The 27,892-nt window shown below is 45.2% G+C and overlaps 1 protein-coding gene and 1 long non-coding RNA gene across 5 annotated transcripts in view; one reads left to right on the plus strand and one right to left on the minus strand.

Moving 5' to 3' along the window:
* LOC135911124 (mitogen-activated protein kinase kinase kinase 1-like) overlaps nt 1-27,892 on the plus strand; it is a 120,830-nt gene that overhangs the window by 76,975 nt on the left and 15,963 nt on the right. For all 3 annotated transcript variants that reach the window (XM_065443251.1, XM_065443250.1, XM_065443249.2), the window contains exons 2-16: nt 2,957-3,134; nt 5,068-5,286; nt 9,723-9,941; nt 10,456-10,572; nt 11,584-11,735; nt 17,374-17,492; nt 18,813-18,909; nt 19,670-19,907; nt 20,435-20,578; nt 20,689-20,813; nt 22,140-22,231; nt 24,239-24,444; nt 25,148-25,381; nt 26,047-26,262; nt 26,696-27,074. In XM_065443251.1, the coding sequence (XP_065299323.1) occupies nt 2,973-3,134; nt 5,068-5,286; nt 9,723-9,941; nt 10,456-10,572; nt 11,584-11,735; nt 17,374-17,492; nt 18,813-18,909; nt 19,670-19,907; nt 20,435-20,578; nt 20,689-20,813; nt 22,140-22,231; nt 24,239-24,444; nt 25,148-25,381; nt 26,047-26,262; nt 26,696-27,074 (2,719 nt within the window). In that variant the 5' untranslated portion in view covers nt 2,957-2,972. The remainder of the gene's footprint in view (nt 1-2,956; nt 3,135-5,067; nt 5,287-9,722; nt 9,942-10,455; nt 10,573-11,583; nt 11,736-17,373; nt 17,493-18,812; nt 18,910-19,669; nt 19,908-20,434; nt 20,579-20,688; nt 20,814-22,139; nt 22,232-24,238; nt 24,445-25,147; nt 25,382-26,046; nt 26,263-26,695; nt 27,075-27,892) is intronic.
* LOC135911127 (uncharacterized) lies at nt 301-26,861 on the minus strand. 2 transcript variants are annotated; one of them, XR_010567224.1, is made up of 9 exons: nt 26,721-26,861; nt 26,056-26,226; nt 25,190-25,342; nt 20,612-20,748; nt 20,425-20,517; nt 11,570-11,785; nt 9,796-9,961; nt 2,901-2,993; nt 301-417 (listed from the first exon to the last, which is right to left on the minus strand). It is a non-coding gene; the product is annotated as an uncharacterized lncRNA (long non-coding RNA). The 2 variants fall into 2 exon arrangements; XR_010567223.1 differs by having other exon boundaries at nt 2,901-3,047.

The following is a 27,892-nucleotide window of genomic DNA, read 5'->3' on the forward strand; positions in this document are numbered from 1 at the left end:
TGTAGTCAAAAGGTTTATTAATTTCTTCACTGCAGCTATGGACAGTTATAGGTTCATCATGTGGCTGGAGAACAACTAGAGAAGTGCAACGGCCTACGAGTTATTGCCTGTGAAGTCAGGTTTCGGACAAATGTGGCAAACAGATTTCTGGTTCCTGGGGGGATGTACCAGTGTTGCACCATATTAGTGTGCAATGTAAGCAGCCTACACGTGCCATTCAGACCAACAGCTTAACTTAGCAATGTGAAGCATTGGCCAGGAAATGGGCCTAAAGGACCACAACTACGCAGAACTACGAGTGCACTGCCCTTGCCTTGAGGTGGCTCATCTTCTCAGGTCGCATCGTGCCTTGTTGTCGTCTCAAAAGTTTGACGACCTGTTCAGTTGAGGCTGTGGCACTGTGGGACAGCAGGCTGCCTGGAAAGGAGGAGACCGCCTTGTTTTGGCTAGCTGGGAAAGGTCGGCAACCTCTTGCTACTTTCTGCACACAATAAAACACCTGACGTCGTTTTGAGTGTGCCCCTTGAAGGCCACCGAACACATACTGCGTTGTGCCAAAAAATGTAAAGGTGTGAGCACGTGTGCTTCTATTGTTTGTTGCATAAAGGAGAAAGACAAAATTGTAAACTGAACCATAGTGCTGCCTGGACGCTTTGCATCGCAGAAAGTTTAATTAAAGCACAATGACGTAGGTAAAATTGCCGCGACCTTATAAAGCTTGAGCACGTCGAACAGTCTGCTGCCTTCTTCATGTGACCTTACAAGCTATGCCATTTAATTCAGACGATACAGCAAATATCTTTCATATTTGAAGTTCCGGATGTATAAGATGATTTTATTCTTTGATTCGAGAAGGTGTGCAGTCAACATCCTCTAGCATGCCTCAGAAAGTGAATCACTGTTATGTTTTGTTAAACCTTAAGCCATACAGCAGGCATTACCAAATAATGACCAGCAGCTTATCACTATCTCTGAAAACAAGAGCGTACAATTATTGAATTCTACTGCTATTTACATATGGGGCAGGAGCTCGGAAGTTAACAAAGAAGCTTGAGAAGAAGTTAAGGACCATGCAACAAGCAATGGTACATAATGTATTAGCCGTAAAATTAAGAGACTGGAAAACAGCAGTGTGAATTAGAGAGTTAATGGGGATAGCCAACATTCTAGTTGACATTAAGAGGGAAAATGGAGCTGGGCAGGCCATGTGATGCTTAGGGCAGATAACCATTGGCGTATTAAAATCAAAGAATGGGTGCCAGCATAAGGTAAGTGCTATTGATGACACCAGAGAATTGGGTGGTGTGATGACATTAGGGAATTTGCAGGCATAAATTGGCATCTGCTAGCCCAAATTGGGGTAATTAGAGATGGCTGGGGGAGGCCTTCGTCTTGCAATGGACGTACGAATTCGTTGTTGTTGTTGTTGTTGTTGTTGTTGTTGTTGTTGTTGATGATGATGATGGTGGTGGTGATGATGATGATGATGATGATGATGATGCCAAACTGAACGTTGGCTACCATATCCTGGAAAGTAGGCAGTTGGTGGCAGCCTTAGTGCTTCATATAGTTGACCCCTGGCATATCAAATTCAAGTGTGCCTGATTTCACCTTGTGTTAAATGTGTGTGATAAAGAGGACAAGAGACTAAGCAATGCCAAAGCGGGAATACAATTTTATACAATGTAGACACCTCGGCTTTAAAAGTGGGCTTCTTCCAAGAATTGTTGGCAAAAGCCTACCGTACACACAAATACAATGACTGTTTGCTGTGATGTGACAACTGAGGTGAGCAGTGCTTTGTAACCAGTTTGCCTTTTTCTTTTTGCCGACCAATTGCTGCTCAGAAACGGCACTGTCACAGTTGCTCAGTTCAGTCTTCATGCATGCCTTCACCGATCCCTTTGAAAATAACTGATAACTGAAATCGCTAATTCACCAACACAGCCTACTAGTTGAATCCTAAATTCAGATATGCGAAGTTTTCAGACATAGGTATCAGTCTTTTCGGTATTTTATTGAGTACCCCGAGGTTTGACTCTGTACCAATGAATTTTAGTGATAGACCATATTTTGCGACAAACAGGTATGAATCAGGACAGTATTGCTCATGGTATGCTATGTTGCCATAATTAGACACAGCAAGTCTCTAGCGATCACTCATATTGAAGTACCATATAGTAAAATAGAACTGCGGCTATAAACTGAAAAGGAATCACTGCTATAAACTGAAAAGGAATCGGTGCTGTAGGAGAGCACACAGCTGCACTGGTTGTTTGAGCATAAATGTTCTGAATTACGGCGCTCATTAAATGACCACCGGACCATTTTGTCTGTCTGTGAGCCTACAGCCAGCACTGTTTATTTTAAATGGTGGATCAGGGCTGTCTTTAAATTGCATATAATTCTTCCCAAATTAAATTATGGTTTTGACTTTGATATTTGCAGTAAACGGTGCCAAAGCTACTATTTCATTAACAGTAAGAACAGCAGTACAATAACACATTGGCTGCTCCTCATAACAGCTGCACTAAACAATCGATCATTTACACCCTTCCAGCTTTGCTCAACAGTTTTTCAAGTCTGTAAATGTCTCGCAGAGAAACGATGTGAGATTACTTTCTGTCACTTATGTTCTACGTGTTAACCTCCGCTGTGCTCCCTTGTACTTGAAAAATGCTTATGCTTCCTGTGAATTCATTCTCTGTAAAAGCAGTTACGTGTGCAAAGAGCATTTGTACACTGTTGCTGCTATGCAAAGGGGCAGCCACAATATTAATCTGCTGATGTCAGAAGACGTTTATGGCTACTCTGTTCTTTTAGGCCTTGTTCAAGGGGAATAAATTCAATTCACAGTGAAGTTGTGACTTTGGTGGGGACAAATTCCAGGCTGCATTTACCTTGCCAAAAGTCATCGGAGTACCAAAATGGAACAAGGCCTTTATGTCTCGCACAGGAGCCATCCAGGAGACATGGCTACCCAGTTGGAACGACTGCAGCAGGTGCACCCGGTGTCAGTGCGAGACATCAAGGAGAAATTGCAGGCTCTGCGCAAGCACACCAGTGCAGGTGCGCTCAGCACCTCGCACGCCAGGCGGGCGCCTGTCTGCGTGAAACACTTCAACGACACCACTGTAAGTGATGCCTGGGGCCTTGAAATGCATGCTTTATTCACGCATATAGCATCACAAGATAATCTTGAAGAAATATCTGCAGTGCAGTAAAACAGTAGAACCTTGTGTATAGTAATTCTGAGGAAAATTAAGATGCTGTTTATAGCAATCGAAAGCACCTAGCCCCATGATTTCATATGCATTCAGTTTCACCTTAATGGGCATTCTCTTTCACACAAATATGACTGTTAAATACAGTGGTATAATGTTCATTCAAAACAGAGATAAAACTAACAAAAAATTGAAGAATGCAAGGATAGGAGGCATTTAAAGCTGCTAGAACAGCACCTTGATGGGATACATGCCGCAGTTCTTCTGGCGCAGTTTCCGCAAATAGTGCAAAAAAAAGTACATACACATATCAACTAAAAAAATAAGGAAGAGAGAGAGAAAATATTACATGTATAAACATATAATATACGCACGAAAGCATTGAAGAGTATACGCACAATTTCTTTAGGGAAGAAATTGAAACAATGCCATTCGTAAATGGTACAAAACCACAATGAATTTGAAATATAAGTTCATTGAACTCCTATTAGTAGACACCACTGGCTTTGGCAGTGCTGGTTCTAGATGTTAACTTTTAGCTCCTTGAATGACCATGGAGCTGAAATCCAAGAATTGTGTGCTGGCTTACGTAAGGTACCGTTCCCTGACAAAACAACCCTGTTCAGCTATTGTTCCAGTTAAGTTTATTTGCAGCATTATCTTTTTTGTTCATGTTGTTGCTGTGACTTCAACCGCGACAGTATGAAAAGTTTGTCAAGTTTCACATTTCGCCCATTAGATTGCTTTAACGCTGGCACATATAGGAAGTCTGATAAATGAGATGGAGGACAAACTGATGAGGCAGCAAATTTCTGGTGAATATGGAGCATTAGTAGCAGTGACTTGGGTAGGTGGCGGCTGCTTCAATTGATCATGACTGGCTTTTCTGCACTACGCCACCTCCAGATAGGTAATGCTAAACCTTTTCTCCCGTGGATTATTTTGTTAGCTAAAATATCAATTAGAAGTGACTCTTGGTTTTTCTGAAGCTCCTGATATAGCAGACCACTTCCTCCAGTGGGCCCATATGGTTTACTGTAGCAGGGCTCAACTGCATTAAATGACTGCACTTCATACAATTAAACTGCACAGCTTTTGGAAGCTCTGTAAGCATGCTGCAGCTGCGCAGCAGAATGTAATGCTGTATTTTGACACTGCTTGCTTTGTTTAAAACATTTAACAGTGCATCTCATTGATGCTCTGAGGCAGCGCAATGTCACGCTTCAAGTTTACAAATTTTGTCTCCTTAGGATCTGGCTTTCATAGTGCCACAGAGTTTCTGCTGAATTTCTGTGCAATTGGGTTGAATTCGATTATTAGTCCATTATCACCACACAATTGTCATTCCATGCAGCATCTGTGTTCTAACTGGTTACAGGTTGGGATGGGCCTGTAATCCAGCTATGGAGAAGCAGGTTCCACTTAAACATTGTCTTGCTACTGCGAAGTGAACCGCAGGCTTCCAACATGAAGCACTTGCTGTAGCGAAACTTGTAACCAAATGCATCATTTTAGTGAAAAGAGTCGATGACAGTGCACTGACCTCATGACGTGTTGTCTAGCCAACGCATTTCTGGCGCTCAGTAACATAGAAGTGGGTGAACCTGTCTACGAGGTGCATTTCTTTTTATCTGCAGACTGATAAAGCTCCGAGCTTGATCACAGGTTTGCAAGTTGGCTGTCTTTATGTAAATTGGTCTTTCAGTGCATGTGTCTTCTGGGCTCTCCGAAGCAGGTCGCAGCTGAAGTCAGCGCCTGTGCTGTTCTGTTTGTGTCCTGCCCCGTGTTTGCGGCATTTCTCCCAGCCAAGATTCAAATTGACTGCTCTGCTTCTGAAACACAGGCTGATGGGAAACTGGCTGAAAGTAGGAACATCTTCCAAACCGAGGGCACGGGGGCCTCTTTTGCCACCAAGAGGCCCAGCCGCAAGCCCTCACCACCGCCGACCCCTGTTCGGCCCCCCGAAGCTCCGGATCCTCCCCATGTGGCTGAGGAACCCGAGATGACGACTCGAGCTACGACTCCGCGAAACCGATCGACCACCCCCAATACCCGCCGCTCCGTGAGTGCACCGTTTGGTTACCTGTGTGCAATTTCTATCAGGTGTACAAAGTTTGCCAATTGTTTGACCGTGGTAAACATGCCTTCCGTGATAACCAGGCACTAACAAGTCATGACAAGCAGCTAACCATTATTCTTGAAACAAAAAAACTGCACAATCATCACATTCTAGCAATACTGACCTATGGGGTGAAAACTTGGAGCTTAACAAAGGAGCTTTAGAAGAAGCTAAGGACAGCAATGAACAATAAAAAAAAAACTGTAGGCTTAGGGAGTAATATGGATTAGAGAGCAAATGACTTTAGCTGATATTCTGGTTGAGATTACGAGAAAAAAATGAAGTTGGGCAGGCCATGTATTGATAAGCATAGCAGATAACTTGTGGTCTCTTGTGGAAACAGAATGGGTACTAAGAGAACAAAGACTCAATTTAGGATGGCAGAAGAATAGGTGGTAGGATGAAAAAAAATGGCTGTGGCTTAGGTAAGGTTAAGCCCAGGATGCGAAGCATACTAGCCTTTATTTTAGTTGTTGAACCACTGTTTAGCCTGGTGAACTGCTGTTGCTTGGCTATATTTGGTTCGGCTAGACGAAGAAACAACTCATGCATTACTTCTTCGCCTTCAAGAGTGGAACGCGACAGCGTTCCCGTCGACCCGCCAAGGGGTGTAAGACAATGGGCTACAGGGCAGCGACTACGCGTCCCGCATTGGACGCGGTGAGCGTCGAGCAAAGCAGCGTTCGGCGCGGCAACGAAATGTGCGCCTGAGCAAGAGACGCACGCCTTAGAAACAGCGCGTTTCTAAGGCAACACCGCATTCACTAGAGGCGCTTTTGTACCGCTTTGAAGCGTTGTACTCGTGGCTCAGTGGTAGCGTCTCCGTCCCACACTCCGGAGACCCTGGTTCGATTCCCACCCAGCCCGTCTTGCAAGAGTTGAGCCAAAGCCACTTCTCCTCTGTCGTGACGTCACGGTGTCACGTGATTTCATGGTCACCGCCGCGCCTGAGGAGCTGGGTTGAGCCCTCGTAATATGCTTCGCATAATAAGGAAATTTACGGGCGAAGGACGGAGCTAGCTGGCATAACATGGGTAGCTGGAGATCAGTGGGAGAGGCTTCTGTCCGGCGGTGGACATGAATCAAGAAGATGATGATAAGACCTTTCCAAATAATGCAATGAGAAGTAAGACAGCCCACGCACCGAAAGAAGCAAGGCTGGAGATAACACATAATGCCTGCATCGTCTGATTTGTTTGTGCTCTTCAACAGAGACGCTGATTTGGTAACGGTGACACTAAGTTCGGTAAGCGCTTTCAGATAGAGAAAATTGTGATGGTGAAAAGTGAAGATTTGTCTTTGCACTATGCAACTCACTGAGACTTTTTCTCTCTGACAGTGATGGGGCAGTGTGTGTGTTGCATCATAACAAGTGCATATTCTCGCGTTTCTAAGATGGAACACCTTTTATTTAAAAAGCATCCAATTAAAACTGCACCATCTCAGAGGTGCACTTGCACTTCTAACGCCTACAAATCCTGATTAAACTTTGCATGTCAAAATGTGTAGCAACAATTCGAAATGCTTTCTTTCTGCCCCAACCTCCTAAGTCACAAATTATAATGGACGGTTGATAAATTCGTCAATGTTGCATAATTTTGAGGTGCTGCACATTCACTTGAAAGAGAGTCAAGGTGGTAGGGTGATGCTTTGCGCATCTTCTACTGAGTCTTCATAAGTACAGAGCTTATTATTCAGCCAGACGCATTGCATTTTTTCATAAGAAAAATTAACCACCAACTCAAAGCACATGCACAAGTTAAATATTGACTGCAGGCATTATGAGAAAGAAAAACTATTCCTTTACCATTGCTGCCTGAACACGACACACCAAACCTCGCGTCAAAGATGGTAGTGCCTTCAGAAAGCTGTTCATGGGTACCAATATACTCAGTACATTAAAGTGAAATTGAGCAACATTGAATATGCTGGAGGTTTGGTTTACCTAAAGCTCAATGTCCAATATTTTTCTTTCTTTTTTTTTTCTTGTCATTGCTGGACAGAAATTGCAGAAACAAGTGGTACAGAAAAGTGTGTACACTGTGAATACAGGAATTAAGCAAGGTTCTTGTGTACAAAGAAAGATGCATAGTAGAAAGAGTAAAGTAGAGGGAAAAGAAAAGATGTGTATGCATTAATAATAATTTAAATTGTCTAATGATAAGGGTTTCTTCACACAACCTAAAGAGTACAACGGAAATTTCTTATTATTGCCCGTCTCCTCAGAACTGCTTCGACGACATTTAATGTAGTGTATACTTAAGGGTGAAAGGTGAATGGCCGTGCCGAATGCACTTCGTGCCATTGCCATTTGACTGTCTGGCTGACTTTTTCCGTGCTAGGGCTTACTCTCGTCTCTTTCGGATCGACGACTGCTCGCACACTTGTTTTCAAAACATGGCGTAAGGCTCGTTGCCAGGAGGTCAGTGACTCCTGCGACAGCACACCTGTCTCTTTAGAGCGTTCACTGTCATGCTACCCATTGTGATAGAGCGAGGGCTACGCATTCCTCAGGGCTGCGACTACTGCTTCGTCAGACAACACGGAAAACAGTTTGCTTGCCTCAGTTGTTCCTGTGTCAGTGTATGGTAAGTACACTTTTGACAGTGCCGCTGTCTTCACTCGCAAGGACTTCACTGAGACATTCAAGGTTTGCTTGAATCTGCTAAATACTTTTATTTAACAGCTCTTTTGCAGAGTTTAGTCTTGCCTAGCAATGGCGGCTTAAAATTTATGCAGGAATGTGTTGGTAAAGGCATTAGGGAGTTTTAGATTTTGCAGACTAAAAGTTAGGGGCTGCTGACCGCCAGGCTTACAAAAGAATGTAGAGAGAGTACAAAAGAACTCTAAGGGCCTTCAGGGGAGCTTGGGCTTTTGTGTACGCAAAGTTGTTTAAGTATGGTAATTCTAAAACTCCCGGCCATCTAATCTCCAAGTTGCATTTATATTGTATTTGTAACATTTTATGAGCATGCCCTTTGCTTCATGTTTAGTGTGGTTCGAATGTTTGTTCGTGTCTCATTCAAATCTACTGTATATTATAAGCAAAAGCTATTTGTCTTAATCATATTTTAAGTGTTCTGATGCTCATAAATGTAGTATGCAATAACTTTGTGCTTTCACCACATGATTAAGAAGTTGAAGCTGATCTTTTTGTGCTGCATTCCTGTATGGCTTAGCTGCAGTGTTTTCCAAGTCCTCTTACAGTCATGTTGAACTTTAGACTGATTCATTCATTGTAATAAAACCAATGTTTTCTTTTTCTTTTCTTTTTTCCCAATAGATTATTTACTATGAAACCTAGTATGCACATTCCTTACATGTCAATGTGTGTAAAGAACTGGGGTAAAGCAGGCAATGACTGCACTAAATAAAATCACTGACTTTCAATAATGTAACCTTTGGTTTCATAGGATGGCAGTGCAAAGGGTTTTTCACTTCCAAAGATACAGCTTCATTTAAACGATCGGGCCATTGATACCTATTGGATAATATGTAGTCACCGCCTTTGGCTAATGTCAGGATAAATGTACGAGGTGGTGAGGAGAAGTAGCGTTCTGAAGAATGACTGTGTACGAGGAACTGTCATAGTTGTGGTTGTTGCAACAACAGTTTAAGATGAACTGGGGTCATTTGGCCATGTTAATGGTGGTGATATGAAAGCTGTATAGGTGAGATGGCTGTGGTTATTGATTTACTCTGGTGAGAAATGGAGATAAAATGGGTCTTATAAGACAATCCGTTACAGGGGAACATCATCAAGAAGTCTGGGAAAAGTTGGCAGATTGTGTAAAGGTGTAAGAAAGTAACCAAAAACAGTGATTTCATGCAGAAATTGACCATGCTTAATTAAGAAACTGCTCACGACACCCAATCACATACCACCGAAACAGTGGTTGAAAAACTTAACAAATGGAAATGGTAAAGCACTAAGTACTATGCACAGCTTTGTATCTACCCCACTACATTGTATGTCAAGATTATTGTAGTCACTTGCCAGAATTTAACAGTTCTTTAATGTGGACCACTTGTTTTATAATTGAACATCTAGTGAAGTAAAGGTGCATCGTAATGATGAATGCCAGTGTCCCGTTTTAAAATGTTTCGTAGTATCTCTCCTTGTTACCTAGCCAGATCTGTTACTTGAGTATCGCTTCAGAAGCAGCACACCCTCTATACTCATTCATATGCAAGACAAAGAAAAATAGTGATAGAGAACAAGAAATAAAAAGAGCCCTAGACCATCCATTTCAACACAGTGGTTTGAACGAACTGAACTGCATCTATAAACTTGAAATTTTAAGGACGTTTCAGAGATGTAATTTTTTCTTACTAGAACAAATTGAAATCTTGCAACATTTTGCACATCTTCCCCACAGTGCGGTACTTCACCACCCCGCCGACGCAGCCCTTCTCCCAGCCAGCATAGCTCGACAGCACTGGATTGCCCACCTGAGCTAGCCGAGGCAATCCGTAGACGGGTGCTGCAGGTACGCCGTGGTGTGCGGCTGTACTTGCTCTACCAGCCAGGACCGCGCTCTTTCCTCATAGCTGCTGACCAGCCTGACCATCGATTCAAGGTGGTCCTTGGGCCACAGGTAAGGATGCACTCGATTCACTGGAAAAGTGAATTTTGTGCAGAGCTGTTAGGGAGAAATTGAATTGTATAACTTCATTGCAAACAGATATGCATGGAGAGCGTATTGTTGTGCTTCGCTCCACAGGGCACTAAAGAAATTGTGCGCGCATGCACATGGCCAGTACAAAACAGGTTTATGCGATTGGACTTTGTTATAACAATGTCGCATAGGAAACAAAAATGCCTTCGCTAGATTCGACATTTTGTTTTAACCACACATTCAACAGTTCACACCGCTAATGACGAGAAACATCTTAGATTACTTTGTTACATGTGATAATTTGTTCATTATACCTGTGTTTTTCGTCTTAAGGTTCAGCCGCAGTACAGTCACGTATATAGTATAACGTTTGGTCAGCCTCCCGCTTTTTAAGTCAGTAAAAGTTTTCTGTGCGAGTACCCACACGGTTACCTGACAGCTACCATATCCACGTACACATAGCTAAACACCTGGTTGCTTGCTTTCATTTCAGACCTGCAGCTGTGGCAAGGGCCCCCACTGTGTGCACCTGCTGTTTGTAATGCTCAGGGTTCTGCGCTTGACCGACACGGATGCTCGACTGTTCAGCAAGACCCTCAAGGAGTTCGAGGTAATGGCTGCCATGCGAGATTGTTGTGCATGTGTTTGTATGTGCATGCTTGTTTGTGTTTAGCTAAATGTGTTGCTGGGTCAATTGGCAAGTGTTTGGAAGGTAAAAACAGGCAAGAGTTTAGGTGGATGAGGAAAGGCACACGAAACAGGTGCTCAGCTTATTAGAAGGTGGCCTTTATTGGAAAAACCTCACATCAATACATGTGCCCCTGACTCCCAATACATGCTCAGAGGCTTTAGGCTCTGTCAAGCCGCCTTGAGGCAGCTTTTACTCCGGCCTCCTGCCATCATGTACACTTTGATGGCAAAATAAAACAATCCAATTCAGTCCAAAAGAATGAAGGAATGGCGACATCAGCCACACTTTACTTCTGCTCAGTAACGGCAAAATCGATGTGATTGACGCATACAATCAATTGCGTTTGGTGTCTTCACTGTGTGCATGTCACAATCCAAGGTGTACTTTTCTTTATTTCACTTGGGTTGCCACGTGGCATAACATCATAATGTAGGTAAATGCAAGCATGCCGGCCCGTTTTGTAGAAATACTGCAACAGTGACTTATAAAATGTGTTGTGATGCACCTTTGCTGTACCCTTTATTATTTGCTCTTTATTAATTTGTTCCCATTTCACCTCTACAAAATATGTGTGTTCATGTGCACACATGCTTATTCCTTGGGCAGCCCTAACATTACACTAAAATGTCTTGTAGTTCAGGGAAGCTGTTGCACTGACTTTATGGCAGCACTGAATGGTGCAGTTAAGCAATACACGGGACGGTTGATCGTTTTTAGATGTTGATTTTTCAGATTTCCATTTATTCCCTCATTTATGTGCACAATTTTGAAATCTGCATCGCCTCTACTAACCATGTTTGCTAATAACTGCTCCTATAATGCATTTTTTAAATGATGTAATGAAAACGTTTTTGTATAGCTTTATCCTATGCAAGCAAAGATTAAAGCATGCCAAATCAGCCAATACGTTGCTCACTTGTTTTGCAACAGGTGGATGAGCTGCTGCGTGGATTCTCCATATCCCGGCGGAGGACCTCCCAGCAGTCTGAAGGCCCGTTGACTGATGACAAGTCACCCGACTGCCCTGCCAAGAATCTAGAGGATGCTATTGACAGCACATCAAAAACAGGCAGTCATGATGTGTAAGATGTCCTCAAATGCTGCCTTCTTCTCCTTCTTCGGTTAGGAGTTTCTGTAATAACGACAAAAGCAAATAGAAAGTTTCAGCATGGCCTAGACAGACTAACATGAACGTATTCAATAAGACTTAGGTGCAGGTGACGATGATGATTTGTTGATAGTGCTACGACACAATATGTGCGATCACGAAAGGCCAGCAGTGTGAAGACGACGACGACGATTAGATGCTAGCGCGGGCTGTTGCCTCTTGGCCTAGCGCAGCGTATTTTCCTTGTAAATATATTTGTACATAGCTTTTCGTCTGTGTCATCCTACGTAACATATCTGGTGTGCAGACGTCAACAGAGCCCTATGTCACGTACATTCAGGACGTCTTGGCTCTGTGCCGCAAAGTTGACACCCACATGACTGAGTCAGACAAGGTTTCCCACATCCTCAAAGGCATTGCCGATGACGCCTTCAACTTGCTCGTTTGCAACAACGTAGCCACGGTGGATGCTGTTATAAAAGAGTGCCGCCGCCTGGAACTCGCCAAAAGCCGACGTATTGACCAGCAGTTTGCCCGTCTGCCCAACACCCCAGCGACATCTTCCTGTGCCGACGCTCCTCGTCCCAACAACACTGCCGATGTTACCAGGATCGTCCGGCGTGAGATCGAGGCCGCCTATCCGGCTGCCTTCAACTCCAGTCCCTCCAACGCGTCTGCAGTCACGGTCTCATTGATCCAGGCAGTTGTCCGCCAGGAGTTTGAAAACATGGGTCTTCACACCATCTGCTCGGCCCATCGCCCTGCTACCCGCCCGGCCCATCGCCCTGATACCCACCCGGCTTCTTCGATTTCGCCCCGTCCCGCATCTTCTTACCCACCACGTTTCCGCAACCCATCTGAGTGGCGCACTGCTGACGACAAGCCTATTTGTTTCCACTGCCATCGAATCGGGCACATTTCTCGGCACTGTCGTAGTCGCTGGAGTTCCCCGATCCGGTCTACTTATACTGCCTACTCTCACCCCTCAGGTGGCCCTTCTCGACCCTATGCCGCACGCTCCGATAATGCCGCCACTGATTCTCCTGCAACGAACCGCCCCTATTCTCGTTCGCCTTCGCCCCAACGACGCCAATCTCGCTCTCCCCAGCCCCGTCGCTCCTATTCGCCGACTCCCTTCGGGCGCCGCTCCCAGCCGGAAAACTAGACGATGCAGCGCCTCGAGGTGACGCTGCATTGCTCCCTACACCGCCAAATCCTCTACTGACTTTGCCCACTCATCTGAACCTTCTTGACGTGCACGTCGACGGTGTTTCCGTGTCTGCTCTCATAGACACTGGGGCGCATTTGTCCGTAATGAGCGCTGACCTTCGTAACCGGCTCAAGAAAATTATCACGCCCGCCACGACGCCTGTTGTCCGTGTCGCCGATGGCGGAACAGCCCCCGTAATTGGTATGTGTACCCCCCGCGTCTCCTTCGCCGATCGCTCAACAATCGTGCTATTCACAGTCATCGCCCACTGTCCCCACGACATCATCCTCGGCTTAGACCTCCTCTCCGCACATTCTGCTCTCATCGACTGTTCCGCCAGTACTCTCCGCCTTGACCTGCCTGTTCTGGATCCTACTGAACCACACCCCAGTCGCCTCAGTTCCGCCGACTTCGTTCGCTTGCCACCTAAGGCACTGACCTACGTTGACCTAGTGTCATCCCCACCAGTCCCCGACGGTCACTACATCGCGGCTCCTATGCAAGACGCCCTCCTTACACACGGGATCACAGTACCCCATACAGTTTTATCTATTACGGCGAATTGCGTCTGCCTGCCAGTGGTCAACTTTGGCTTGACGACACAAGTGCTGCCACGTGGGATGTCTTTGGCCCAGCTTTGTTCGTTCGAGGATCACTCAGTAGCATCCGTTGCAGTAGACGACACTTCATCCGATACTTCTCTACCATCGCAGTCGACTAATTGTTCCATCGCTGACTTACGGAAAATGATTGCACCCGACTTGCCCTCCGAGCACGCTCGTGAACTCTACCGCGTTCTGTTTTCTTACCACGATATTTTTGACTTTAACGATCGTCCTTTAGCCCAAACTACAGCTGTCAAACATCGCATTAATACCGGCGATGCCCCTCCTATTCATCGCCGCCCGTATCGAGTGTCACCAGCTGAGCGTCAAGTTATTCACGCAGAAGTTCGCAAAATGCTTGCCAAGAACATTATTGAACCGTCATGTAGTCCTTGGGCGTCACCGGTTGTGCTGGTAAAAAAGAAGGATGGCTCATGGCGCTTTTGCGTGGATTATCGGCACCTTAACAGGGTTACCAAAAAAGACGTGTACCCCCTACCTCGGATTGATGACGCCCTTGACTGCCTCTACGGTGCTCGCTATTTCTCCTCTATTGACCTTCGCTCCGGCTATTGGCAGATTGCCGTGGACGATCTCGACCGCGAGAAGACTGCCTTTGTGACACCCGACGGTCTTTATCAATTCAAGGTGATGCCGTTCGGCCTATGTAACGCTCCTGCCACTTTTGAACGCATGATGGACTCCCTTCTTCACGGTTTCAAATGGTCCACGTGCTTGTGCTACTTGGACGACGTTATCGTATTCTCCCCAACGTTCGCTACGCACCTCGAGCGCCTCTCAGCAGTCCTGGACGTTTTTCGGCGAGCCGGTCTGCAACTCAACGCATCGAAGTGCCAATTCGGCCGTCGCCAGATTACCGTCCTTGGACATCTCGTTGACGCGAACGGAGTGCAACCGGACCCAGGCAAGATTCATGCTGTTACGCACTTCCCTGTTCCGACGTGTGTCAAGGATGTGCGCAGCTTCATCGGCCTTTGTTCGTACTTCCGCCGTTTCGTGAGGAATTTCGCCGCCATAGCACGACCACTAACCGACCTTTTGAAAAAAGACTCTCCTTTCCAGTGGGGCGATAACGAGGCCTCTGCATTCTCTCATCTAATCGACATTCTCACAACGCCTCCCATTCTGGCCCATTTCGATCCTTCTGCGCCTACCGAAGTCCGTACTGATGCCAGCGGTCACGGAATTGGAGCAGTACTAGCACAACGCCAGCGTGGCCACGACCGTGTTATCGCTTACGCCAGCAGGCTCCTCTCACCCGCGGAGCGCAACTATTCCATCACTGAGCGTGAGTGTCTGGCCCTAGTTTGGGCGGTTGCGAAATTCCGCCCATACTTATATGGCCGATCCTTTTTCGTTGTCACAGACCATCACGCGCTTTGTTGGTTATGCTCATTGAAAGACCCTTCCGGAAGACTTGGTCGCTGGGCCTTACGCCTCCAAGAATATTCGTTCTCTGTCACCTACAAATCTGGCCGACTACACAAGGACGCTGACTGCCTGTCTCGCTACCCGGTAGACGAGCCTGACGACGCCGACAGTAGTACCGCCGACGGCATTTTCTCTGTGTCTGCCTTCGCTAACATCGCCGATGAGCAGTACCGAGACCTATCGCTGCGAGTACTCATCGAGCGTCTGCGCTCTACACCTACCGACGCATCCGTTCGCCGATATGTCCTCCAGGGCGGCATTCTGTACCGAAGGAGCTTTCTCCCTGATGGCCCTGATCTTCTTCTTGTCGTGCCAAAACATCTACGACAGGCTGTGCTCTTTGAGATGCATGACGCACCCACTGCAGGACATCTTGGGGTAACCCGCACGTACGACCGCGTCCGCCGCCGCTTCTATTGGCCTGGTCTCGCTCGCTCCGTTCGACGCTATGTTGCTGCCTGTGATCCCTGCCAGCGTCGGAAGACACCTCAGGTGCTACCTGCCGGTCATCTCCAGCCGATCACCGTCCCTGTGGAACCGTTCTTTCGTGTTGGATTAGACCTGCTCGGTCCCTTTCCCACGTCATCCTCTGGGAACAAATGGGTAGCCGTCGCGACTGATTACGCCACCCGATACGCTATCACTCGGGCTCTCCCTACCAGCTGCGCCACTGACGTCGCGGACTTTCTCTTGCGTGACATTATCTTGCTTCATGGCGCCCCGCGACAACTGCTTACTGACCGTGGTCGAAACTTCCTCTCGAAAGTTATCGCTGACATTGTGCGTTCCTGCTCCATTCAACATAAACTGACTACTTCATACCATCCTCAAACCAATGGCCTGACAGAGCGGTTAAACCGTACTCTTACCGATATGCTGGCCAAGTACGTTTCCAAGGACCACCACGACTGGGACATTGCCCTTCCTTACGTAACATTTGCGTACAATTCTTCCCGGCACGACACAGCCGGATTTTCTCCCTTTTATCTCCTGTACGGTCGCGAACCTACCTTGCCCCTAGACACGGCACTTCCTCCTGCTGCGGTCTCAACAAGCGAGTATGCGCGCGACGCCATCGCCCTCGCCGACCATGCACGCCAGCTTGCCCGTGCTCGACTTACGGCCTCCCAGACCACTCAGCAGTGTCAGTACAACGCCCGCCATCGTGACGTACAGTTTTCACCTGGTGCGCTCGTGCTCCTGTGGTCGCCCTCTCGTCACGTCGGACTTTCAGAGAAACTTCTTTCGCGATACACATAGCCCTACCGCGTGCTGCGCCAGGTGACGCCTGTGACTTACGAAATTGCTCCTGTGGGCTCAACCTCGTCCTCTTCTGTGGCATCTAGTGATGTCGTACACGTCAGTAGGCTCAAGGCCTACTACACTGCTTCCGAGTCCGATCTTTAGTCGCTCCGGGACGGCGCTTTTGCAGCCGGGGGTAGTGCTACGGCACAATATGTGCGATCACGAAAGGCCAGCAGTGTGAAGACGACGACGACGATTAGATGCTAGCGCGGGCTGTTGCCTCTTGGCCTAGCGCAGCGTATTTTCCTTGTAAATATATTTGTACATAGCTTTTCGTCTGCGTCATCCTACGTAACAATATTCCCTTTGAAACGGGGCATTGACGTGCAGTAACCTAGCCTGCTTGAGTCAGTCAGGTATGCCATACAAGCTTTTCCTTCTAGCATTTTTCTGTACATCCCCTTGATCTTCTTTCTCTTCGTCAAAACTTCTCTATCTACCTTGTGCCGTTACCTACGCCTGTAACGGATTCAGTCGTATCAATCTCGTCCCTGCTTCTTTTCCACCAATACTCCAAACATCTCTTCCTTATCTCAACTGCTGACCAGTTGATGCTTCCGTCCGCTTTATATCCAAGCACTTTAAATTACTTTTAAATGCAAGGTTACCTCTAAATCCAAGGTAACTGCTCTGGTGGCGACACCTTGTGATGGTGTATTCTTATAAAATGCAGAAATAGGAGTGACCAACTGTTCCAATTTCACATTTCAGGTGTGCAGTTCACATTCATAGATGGTCTGAAACACACTGCAATTTCAGCTTTTAATCTCGTATAAGCTTTATTTTTTAACAATGAACACAAAAGAAATGTGTAGAAACTTCGATGTGAGAGTGTGATTTTGGTGCCTGAAGGGAGATAATCCCAATGCCACACGCATGCCTACACAAATATGGTAGTGTAAGGACACACAATCTTTCACTCTTGCTCCAAGTTGTGCTGACAAATGCACATCGCTACTGCACGTCAGCTCTGTGCCCCCTGTACATGTCAGTTGCAAGTTATCTGTCTTGAGAAGAACAAACTGTCTTGCAACTCGCAGGGAAGGTGACGACGCCAGCACCTGCCCAATCTGCCTGCTGGAGATGTTCGAAGGAGAGTCAGTGATCACCTGCGACAAGGGCTGTGGAAATCAACTGCATCATCACTGTGCCTCAATATGTAAGTGCAGCATCCATCATCATCATATCCTGTCCTTCAATGACATGTTTCGTGAAGTTATCTAATCATCTTGAAAAGGAGGGGAGCAGCTCACAAAAACACAACCCAAGAAAGAGAGTGGGCACAAACTTGCAAATTTTCTCTCCCTCTCTCCGCTTACTTTCTTTCTTCTTCTATGCCTATGCCTTCTATGCCTATGTAAGACATAGTCTTACATAGGCATACCAGCGCACCCCCGTGTGACAATATAAACAAAGGAAAGAATATTGCGCAACGCTATTGAATCCAAACAATTCGGTCCAACATGTGATCATCACGTCAGAGCTCATCTTAGGTTTTTAGTGCTCCTGCTCTGCCGGCAGAGCTATGGCAGGGTAGCCGAACAACTGCACATCGATGGGACAAGCGCGCAAAAAGCGAAGGAAATGGCTTCACGGAGAGTTTGCTTGCCAAGGCTGGCTGCACGATGTAACACTCTCTCCTAGTTTATTTCCTGAAAAAGTAACACAGTAACATGGAAACAAAGAGAGAGAGAAAATCATATACAAGCATATTCCTCTAATACATACTTGTCTGGGTTCCGTTTATTTATGTACTGCCCCCCTCCTTTTCAAGAAGTGCCGTGTTTTTCATCCCCAGAAAGCGTAACGTTAATGCAATTGTGGCGTGTTAAGTTAGAAAGCTCAACATCGTGATTTAAACACAGAGAACTTATTGCTAATTCACAGTAGCACTTCTAAAACTCTAGAGCAAAGCTTCAGTTGTTGATAGCTCAGGAAACCATTGACTAAGCAATTGATTACTATGCTAATTTATAACTCAAATAACATTTATTTTTCTTATTTTTTATGTGATTGTAATCTTCACAGCCCAAAATAAAGGTGAACAAGTTGTTTTCATTTACCTTGCTGTAGAATGTTGTTTGAGGCTTTGTGGAGTTAGATAAAAAACAAAGTGCTTGCTGTTGCTTTTACTTTTCTTTTCTTTATTTTGCGATTTTACATTAGATTAGTCGGTGCCAACAGACGATAGTGAAGAGAGAGGGTAAAAAGATATATTTATATATAATACAGGGGTTATTGAAAGGGACGCAATTGATTGTGCAACGCTAACTTAATGTGCAAGGTCTTAGCTGTAGCTAAACGTTTTCCAAGAATAAATTTTCTGTCAAATTGCCTTTGATGTGGCCTTGCTTGTGCACTCTGGCATGAAACTATGTCCAATACCAAGCGAGCAACTTTCAGTCACTAGCAAGGGTGAACTTGTACATTTGAGTGTTGTTCTTTTGAGCCTCGTGTCTCTCTATCTTTGCCCTCACAGGGGTGCTGCAATGCAGCCGCAATGGAGAGCCCGTTGTCTGTCCCCTGTGTCGATGCCACTGGAAAGATGACCGATCGTCACCCCCGCCCATTACAAAGTGAGACCATCTGCTGGCTTTAATTGCATTATGAACCCATAAGCAGCAACATGCCATATTTTCATTTTAGAATGACTGAAAACTGTGCTAGTTGCTAAGGATTCATTATGCAAAAAGGTGAGGCATGCAGACAGGACACAAAAGAAGAGAGATGGCGTTCATGTTGTCCACTACTCTTGTGTCCTGTCTGCACGCCTCACCTTCTTTCATAAAATATTTTCATGCCTGTAGCCTGTTGCTGCACACACTAGCACCCAATTTCAGATATGGAAAAAAAGGCAGTTTTTATGACCTGCTCAAGCAACTGCACAAAGCAATGCTCAAACATATATATAACCAGTTACCAGTTTCACACAATTACAATCAAGCTTTGATATAACGAGCAAGGATATAACTAAGTAAATATAAATTTTTTCTTGCCTGTACCTGTATATAATGATATACGCTTATAACAAATATAACGAAGATAATATTGTGTCGGATGCAACTCTGCTGTGCTATAACGAGGCTTGACCCATACGGTTACTATTTATCAAAACATCATTACACGAGTGGACATCAGAAATTGTGTAATGGCTACTGGCAAATAGCTCCTTCGTTAACTACAGTAGCTGTTACATTTCCAGAGCACATATTGGACACTAACTTGATCAGCTATGCAAACATTTGCTAATGTTCATGACAAATTGCTGGCATTGAGACTCTGCTAGCAGGACAATGGTTTATTTTATTTTCTGTTATCTTTTTCATAAACTTTCAGGAAGCCAGTGCCGCCTGAAGACGATGATGAAATGCTTGCACCACCATGCCCACTGCACTGCCTTCTACGTCGCGCATCGGACGTGAGCCCCTTGCCAAGGCCCGTAGGAACACCTTCCTGTTCAGTGTCAAATGCACCACCTCTGGTGATGCACTTCTTCGGTACAGAGGTAGCTCAATGCCTCATGTCAAGCGTCTGGTCCGAGCGAGAAGCTGCGGTCGTGGAGGTTGAGGCACAGGTATGTCGCTTCTTGATTTTTAATTTTTTTTCATTGCACCGTATAGGCAGAGAATACTTTCCCTTAATCATTGTCATACTGGATGTTGGTGAAGAGGAAAGATCACCTCGAGCCTCTTGACACAATACACAGGAGAAAGCGAACACTGAACAGAAAATAATTGCTTTGAATCAGGGAAATTGTCACCTACTGTGATCGTGGCAAAGCTAGCAGTCTGCCAGAAGGGAGCAAAGGTTTCAGATGTGAACAAAAGCATAGTGAAGTTATAACTGGGGAAAGCATAATGTAAGTGTGGCTTACTTGCAGTTCATTACATGATTCACTGCTCCCAATGAACACCAGGGGTACCACTTTTTACCTACACCAGCCGAACTTTTCCTGTTTTGTGTTCGCATTTGAATTGGGTTGTTAGCATGTATATTGTTGCGGGACGGAGACAAGCTTTACATAACTCATAACTTTACATAACATACATCACTATGCCAAGATGAAACTAAAAGGCCAGTTGCACACTCACATCTTCTCAGGTGACCCATGCCCTCCGACTGGCCACGTCGAAGCCCATGTGTCTGGAGCCGTGGGGAGGCATAGAAGCCGTGCAGGCCGCCTGCTGCCGAGTGATCTCGCATGCCATTGCCGACCCCGTCTACCGTGTGTATGTCACTGCCCTGGTGAGTAGGATTCCAAGTTTCTCACTTACTTACCTCTTCTGTCACATTTTTTTTTCTAGGGATGTTGGAATGGTGAAATCTTCAAATGATTCTTCTTTGTCTGCCAACAGCGTTGCTTCAAGTCCATGCTGGTGCACAGTCCATGCGCCGTCTTGGAAGACCTGCATAGCCTGCAGAATCGTGTGCGGAACATAGTGCGAGCTGTGCTCATAAAGTGTGCTCACGGCGGGAACAAGTGAGCACTTTTCTCCTTGTGCAAGCACTCCTACGTGCAGTTAATTTATTTGTTTACCTATTCATAATACCTCCCAGGTTTTAGTGTTAGAGTAACGCATGAGGGGGGTACAATGCATAGATGCATAATGAAACGTTCGGTGTGTGTGGGTATACAGAACATTTAAAAAATGGGAACAAGCTATAACAGTGATTAGGCAAGACCACAACAAAAACCGAGAACACGAATGTAAAAACGCAACTGAGTAGCACAGTGATTAGGCAAAACTGCAATAGCAGAAATATGGGATTAAAAAATTTATTAAGCACAACTAAATACAGCTAATAAGCTAACAACTAAACTAATTCAACTGTTTTTCTTCAGGAGAAAAACTTCATGCAATAAGATATTAAACACGGGTTGGCTGATGACTTACAAAAGTTTAACAGAAGAACTTTTCATGTTGAGCAATGCGTGTTTCGTTTTGCTTTTTATAAAGTCGTTGCAATTGCTGCAAACATTTCTCTGCACCTTCGCTTTTCAGATGTATAAGTAACTGTGCATTGTGTGCTACCTGAAATGCAATGCTATTTCTGAATCATAACTTTTCTAACTAGAGAGGCCTAATTATGCATTGCATTGTCATCATACCTCATTCTAAACCTTTTGGTAGGTGAAAATTCTGTTTCCTGGACTCCCTTTCAGCCCTGTAAATAACACTTTTGTGGCTGTCACAAAATAATGTAGCTAATCAATTTAGCGCCAGAATTACGTGCAGTTTAACTGATGGGTTTTGCCGTACGGAGTGTAATTTAGGAAGTGGCAATGTAAGCAGTTGCAACAGCTGGTCACATTTGCTAGAGTATAATAGTTGTCTGCATACTGCTGCGTTCATTGTTAAAGGATGTGCATATTGAGAAGTCGTGTAAGTGGCTTGGGTACCTTTTCATTTTCAATGCTTATTAAAAGTACGGCAGTATTTCCCATTTATTCTCTACTGTATTAATTCCCATAATTTAAGGTCAATGAGGGATGTCACTAAATATTGAGACATATGCTGTTTTGCAGTCTTCCTGTGTGTCATGCCAATGCTAAGTTTTTTAAACAATGCCAGTCACATAACCTATAGATAAAATGTGTTTTAGGAGATAAGCGAACTTGGTATGTAATTTAAGGCATCAGCACAATCATTGCTATTGTATCGTGAATACACTCGGAAAACTTATGTCAGAACTCGTGTAGTAGTTGAGTCCACATTCATGTTCAATCTGTCTTTCAAGAAAATGTGGTTATGATGTTCTTTTCCCATGTGTGGGTTTTTCTTGAAATGGCATTGTGTGCTTTCAGGAGAAGCCGTCAGCTGAGCCTGGCAACCCTTGCAGAGCTAGCACGCGGACAGGCAGGAGCACTGTCTGTTGGGAGCCTCACACAATACCCAGGTGAGCTCCCATGTTCATTTCTCATCTGTGACAACTTTCACTAGAGCACGCATTCATTGTCGTCTCCTACGCTTGCACCTAAGTGGCAAATTTGTTATGACATGATCATGCTACAGTAAACGACCAATTTTTCGGACTCCCTAGGTGCCGGCCGTGGAAGCATCGGAAAGATCAGGCAGTTCGAAAAAATGAATGCCTGCCTTTTACTGCCCCCAGAGGCTCAAATCACCACAGGCACTTCCGAAATAGCTCTAAAGGCCTGCCAGTACACTTTTCAGGCGTATCAGTGCTTGTATTATGACAAGAGACAGCAGATGCACGCATATATAATTAAGAAACACATACTATGTCTCGTGACTGTGGCTCCGTTCCACTTTTGGTATGCTTGACTGCGTAACACAGCTGTAGCGTGGCAGAACTAACGTTTTAGAACCGGCACTATGCAGCACTTAGCCCTAGCCATGTTTTCCGCGCTTCAAAGCCATTAGCGGAGATGATAAAGCCAGATTTGGCGCTGTTTCCGACAGCGGCGAATTCTTTCAATGAAAAAACACAGCACTAGACAGCAGGATGCATTGCAGTAGAAAAGTTGAAGCTGCTAGGCCGGGTGGCGTTGCCTTGGTGGCTTCGACCAGTACTGCTTTTGGCAGCAACAAGAAGTCCTGAAAATCGGGCAATTCAGTGTTGAAAATTTTAGATGTCCTTATACATTGGCTCTACACACAAAGGCATCCGAATAATTGGACAGGTCTGAAAATTCGGTTGCTGACTGCACATCAAGGCACTCATATAGACATCTAAAAATGCTTACAATTGCTTGCATTAGTGTTGTGCAGAGAAAGTCCCCAATATTTTTCTACACTACGAAGCACGTCGTGACAACTACTTTAATATATTACTGACTGCACATCAAGACAACCAAGAGACTTAGATTGGCTAGTTGGTTGCTGGCTTGATGGAACAGGGTCATAACGGCGCCTGTGAGGACGGGCACAGAAAGAATGCACGAAGGGCAATTGCTGAACTCCAGCCATGTCCCATCAAGATACAAGTTGTTGCAGCTCCACTGTAATAGGCAATCACAAAGTGCAAGCATTCAAAGTGTCAAGATGATTCCATGCTGTGCCTTCACCTCTCATCACTGCTCTAGCAGCGAGAATCAACAAATGATCTCGGCAACACTGCCAAGTTGTTGCGAATATTGGGTTGAAACACTGCAGTACACATGTGAAGCAAGTACGAGCATTTGATGGGGATGAGGGAATGGAACAGCACAGTAACAACGACTTGATTGGATTCAAGCTGGTTGTGTTTACCGACTCCTTGACCAAGAACCATACTAGCGAAAAGAGACAGACTGGTGAATGGACGACAACCAGACATGCACTAGACTTCCATCTGCCCATGTGTTCTTCCACTAGTACACTCGAGCCTTGTTCCAAGGCAGTAACCTGTGATAATGGTATACCTTCATTGTATCAGACATGAACTATAAATGTACCTGCTCATATCCACAAAAATCAGTTTTGCAATTAGGTTTATGTGAAAGAAATACTAGTGTAATGCTTCTGACTGGTTAATTTTGATGGCCTGTCTGCACCTTGCAATGCAGATATATGAGCACGAACATGCCATTGTGTGGTCGTGTGGGCGAGCCAAACCAAGGCTCACACATGTGTCCAGGATTTGCCGTTTTAAGTTGCTTTTGCTAGTAAACATTCTTGCTAACAGAATACATATTTAGAGGTCCAAGTGAACAAATATTTATTTGACTGTAACCAATATTGTCTGAGATCATGCACTTTCAAGGTTATTACAGCAGTAGGATATTCATTAAACAAAGCATTGAAATAAAGCATAAACATTTACTTCGTTATACCTGATAATTTGTTAAATTCGTGTTCAGTATACTGAAGTTTGATCATACAAAGTTTAGCCGACAAGACGAGCTTTTTACTCCCTCACATTTCTTTGGTTTCTCTTGCCCCACCTGTGTTTGCATTGCAGCTCCGAATGGCCTGGGCGCCGACTTCCTGCTGGATGTTGTGTTGTCGGAAGGAAAGCTGACCCCATCATGGCAGGGTCTTCTCAGCCAGCTTTTGGTGCTGGGGCGGCTGGTCGAGGAGTTCCCACACTTGCTCACCTCACCCATCGCTATCACGGGCACAGTCAATGCAGAGTCGCTTGTGGCCGTCGACCTAGCCGTTCGTGCGGTGCGTCTCTCTCTCTCTTTATATATATTTTTTTCATTGAATATAGATACTTTTGCCCCAAGCTCGACTATCTTGTTACACTGAAATGAAAAAGTATTACCCCATGGGGCTAAAATTTGAAGGATAACAATGGCGCCTGATAAGAAAATAAGGATGCACACCAAATTCTGTGGAACAGAAAATGATAGGTGAAGTGTTGAAGATGCCGGATGACAGCGATTGGATAGAGAGCAAACAGGTGCAGCTAACTTTCTATTGAAGATTAAGAGCAAGAAGTGGAATCAGCCAGATTACCCAATGTTTAGAGTAATAACCGGTGAACTTCTAAAGTAACACAACGAATGGTAAGAGACAGGCAGTGAGGATGGCAGAGGTGTAGCTAGTGTGACGAGATTAGGAAATCTCCAGGCATAAAATGGAGTCTGTTGCATAAGAAAAGAGCAGTTGGAGATATTTGGAAGAAAGCTATCTCCTACAGTGGATTTAAAGTAAAGCTGACGGTGCTTAAATTGGCTGTTTGGTAAAATCTGCTACTGGTATCTTCTGGTAAAATCTGTAAAATCTACCTCACAATATCTGTTTTTACCTCATGGTACAACAATGACTTCCTACTTCTAACAATTCATAATTAAGTTAAATGAGAGCCTCTGGTTACTAAGAGTTCGAACTAAGGCAAGCTGGCTGTGTAAACTCAACACTACAGGTGGGGCACAGTCACGTGAACGTGGTTCGCCAGGGGCGTCACCTGCTGGTAGGCCTGGCGCGTCTGTGTGGTCGCTGCCTCACGTCTGTGGCCCGTATCTGGAACGGTGTCTCGGCACTCCAGGGACCACAGCGTGCCCAGCTGGTGCGACTAGTGGGTGCAGCGCTGCAGGAGGCTCGCAGAAGCCGTCTCTTCCTGCGCACCACCCGCTCACCGTCCATCGAGAGGCAGCAGGTGTGTTGATAAGTCGCCATTCCGATAAGGTAAACCGATCGTGGTTCAAACCTTGTTTTTGAAATACAAATATTTATGTTCCGTTCACCTGAATGAAGAAACAGAAAAATGAGAAAGTTCCTCAGGAATTTTTTTGCAATACATCAAGCCTGCTAAAAAAACTCAGCAAAAAAAAAATTTAGTTTTTTATCAGGCTTCTGCCACCCGTTGCATTGTAGTGACAGACGGCTTTTTGATATTACGTAAAACTTCATGGGCAATGTTCTTCTCATTTTTCTTTTTTTTTTTCCTTTATTGAGGTGAGCAAAACTTAAGTTTACATATTTATAATAAACAAAACATACTATGCTGTGAGCAAATATAGAAGGAAAGAACACAGGTATATTCTTAAGAGATAGAATGAGAGCAGTTTGGATAAGGGATCAAACAAATTTGAGTAGCTGATAATAAAATTGATGTCAAGAGGAATATTCAGAGCTGGAGAAGGTCATGTAAATGCATAGCACAGATAATCGGCAATCTATTAAAGTAACAGAATGGGTATCAAGGGGAGAGAGAAATTAAGTGGAGAAATTAGAAAATTTGCTGCTATGGGAGGTGCCTCAATCCCTTACTGGGTCTTTATCAGGCTAATGATGACGATCAATGATGATTGTAAATCACAGGAGGAGCACCTTGTCCGCGAACAGCTGCTCCACACCAAGAAGAACTGGGTGGGCAAGGATGACGAGGAAGAAGAATGCTGTAACGGCCAGAGACCAGCGCCACTGGCCAACAGCCCGTCGCGTTCTGCCGCCACCTTCCAACTGCCACCTCCCACCATCGACCCTGCTCTGTTTGGCCAACTGGTTCAAGTAGATACACCAACGTCCAGCAGTGAGGTACATGGCAGGGCCCTAGATTGCTCCCTTTAGCCAGAACAATCCATAGAGATAATAGCATTCTTGCATTTCACACACATTTCAATCCAAGCTGCAACTTTCTTATTGGTAAAAGTACTTGTTCTTAATGAAGACAGAATAAGTCTAGTATGATAGAAAACATATCCTCACACTAGAGAGACAGTTACAAGCATCAGACATCCCCATTTCTTCCTAAACTTTATTTTTTCCAACAAGAATCTCTCTACCGCCACTACTACTAGCCTGCAATTCAGCTGTAGTTTAATTCTATATTTTGCTGATCACGAGGATTTTCTCTGTACCACTCACTCAACAGGACAGGTTGCCGGACAGGTTGCTGACTAGCGAATAATTTGATGCCTTGCTAGGCTTGTTATTTGATCATGCGGGATGGTTATTGCATCTTGCGCAGACCAAGGCCATTGACAAGCCCTTACTGGAAGAGAAATGCAATGCATCCGAGCCAGAGAAGAAGCTTCCCGACAGCCAGCACTCGTCAGGTCGGTCGTCCTGGTCTTCCGCCACGTCTTCCTCGGAGAACAAGGCTGTCGTCACAACCGAGACACCCACGGGCCCTGTTGTGCCACCCCAACGTGCCCCACGGAGCAGACCCAACTTCCTTCCCCTCCGCCGGTTGGCCTGTTCGCTGACGTCCCTCGGCCAGGGACAGCTGTCCTCAGCACAGACGACACCTGGGAGTGCAGTGACATCGCCGGTGTCTTTCAGCCGAGAAATTGCAGCACTGCCAGCAGCCAGAGCCTCGTCAAAGAAGGGGGTGGTCATCAACCAAGGTGAGCCTCATGTGCAATTTGTTATTCAACCTACTTACTTACATATGTGGACATTAATTTAAAGGATCTAAGTAATTTATTTCCCAGCAATCACTAAAAAATCTAGGTCCAGGGCAGCAGCTCAATGGTAGTGATATTTAGTCGTCACTCTCAATTTCTCATGTGGTTTTGCTAATTGTTTGTGTAAAGTGTCAAGTGTTCATGCATAGCCTGCAGCACGTGGAGCTTTAGGGTTCAGCATCTATTGGCAGCATGTCTTTTCTTGATTCTTGCATCTCACCTCTAGTGCAGCGAAATCTTGATATAACGAACTTCAGGGGACGGCGGCAAACTGTTCGTTATTCTGAAAGGTCGCTGTAGGGAAAGCCCTAGAACTAACCTTTCCTTTCATCAACCCATCAGTTCATCAGTTGTCACTGTACAAGCTATCCACGAAAACGTCGCTGTTGGCTATCGCTTGACGCTGTTGCTATAAATTCCACTGCCATGCATTGTATAGCAATAGTGACATGTACAAAAGAGACATGGACACCGAGAGAACCACCAACAGAGAAGCTTTACGTTGCCTCCAAAGCGTAATGTTTTGTTCGTTTTTCACATTCCTTGCTGTGGACACCGCAACTGTATTGCTCAAGGCAGATACGTGAACTATTCCAAAGTGCAAGCTAGGTCCACGCACGTAGCTGGCACAGCCACGACGCAATAGAAAAATAAGTCCCCTCCCACGTTTTTCTCCTCCAGTGCATTCTCAGGTTTTCTGAACCCATGTGCCGGGGCGTCCGCTTTCTGCACCTTGTCATCTGATAGCCTACTGTTCT

This window comes from Dermacentor albipictus, chromosome 9 (genome assembly GCF_038994185.2).
Source record: "Dermacentor albipictus isolate Rhodes 1998 colony chromosome 9, USDA_Dalb.pri_finalv2, whole genome shotgun sequence".
Classification (NCBI taxonomy): domain Eukaryota; kingdom Metazoa; phylum Arthropoda; class Arachnida; order Ixodida; family Ixodidae; genus Dermacentor; species Dermacentor albipictus.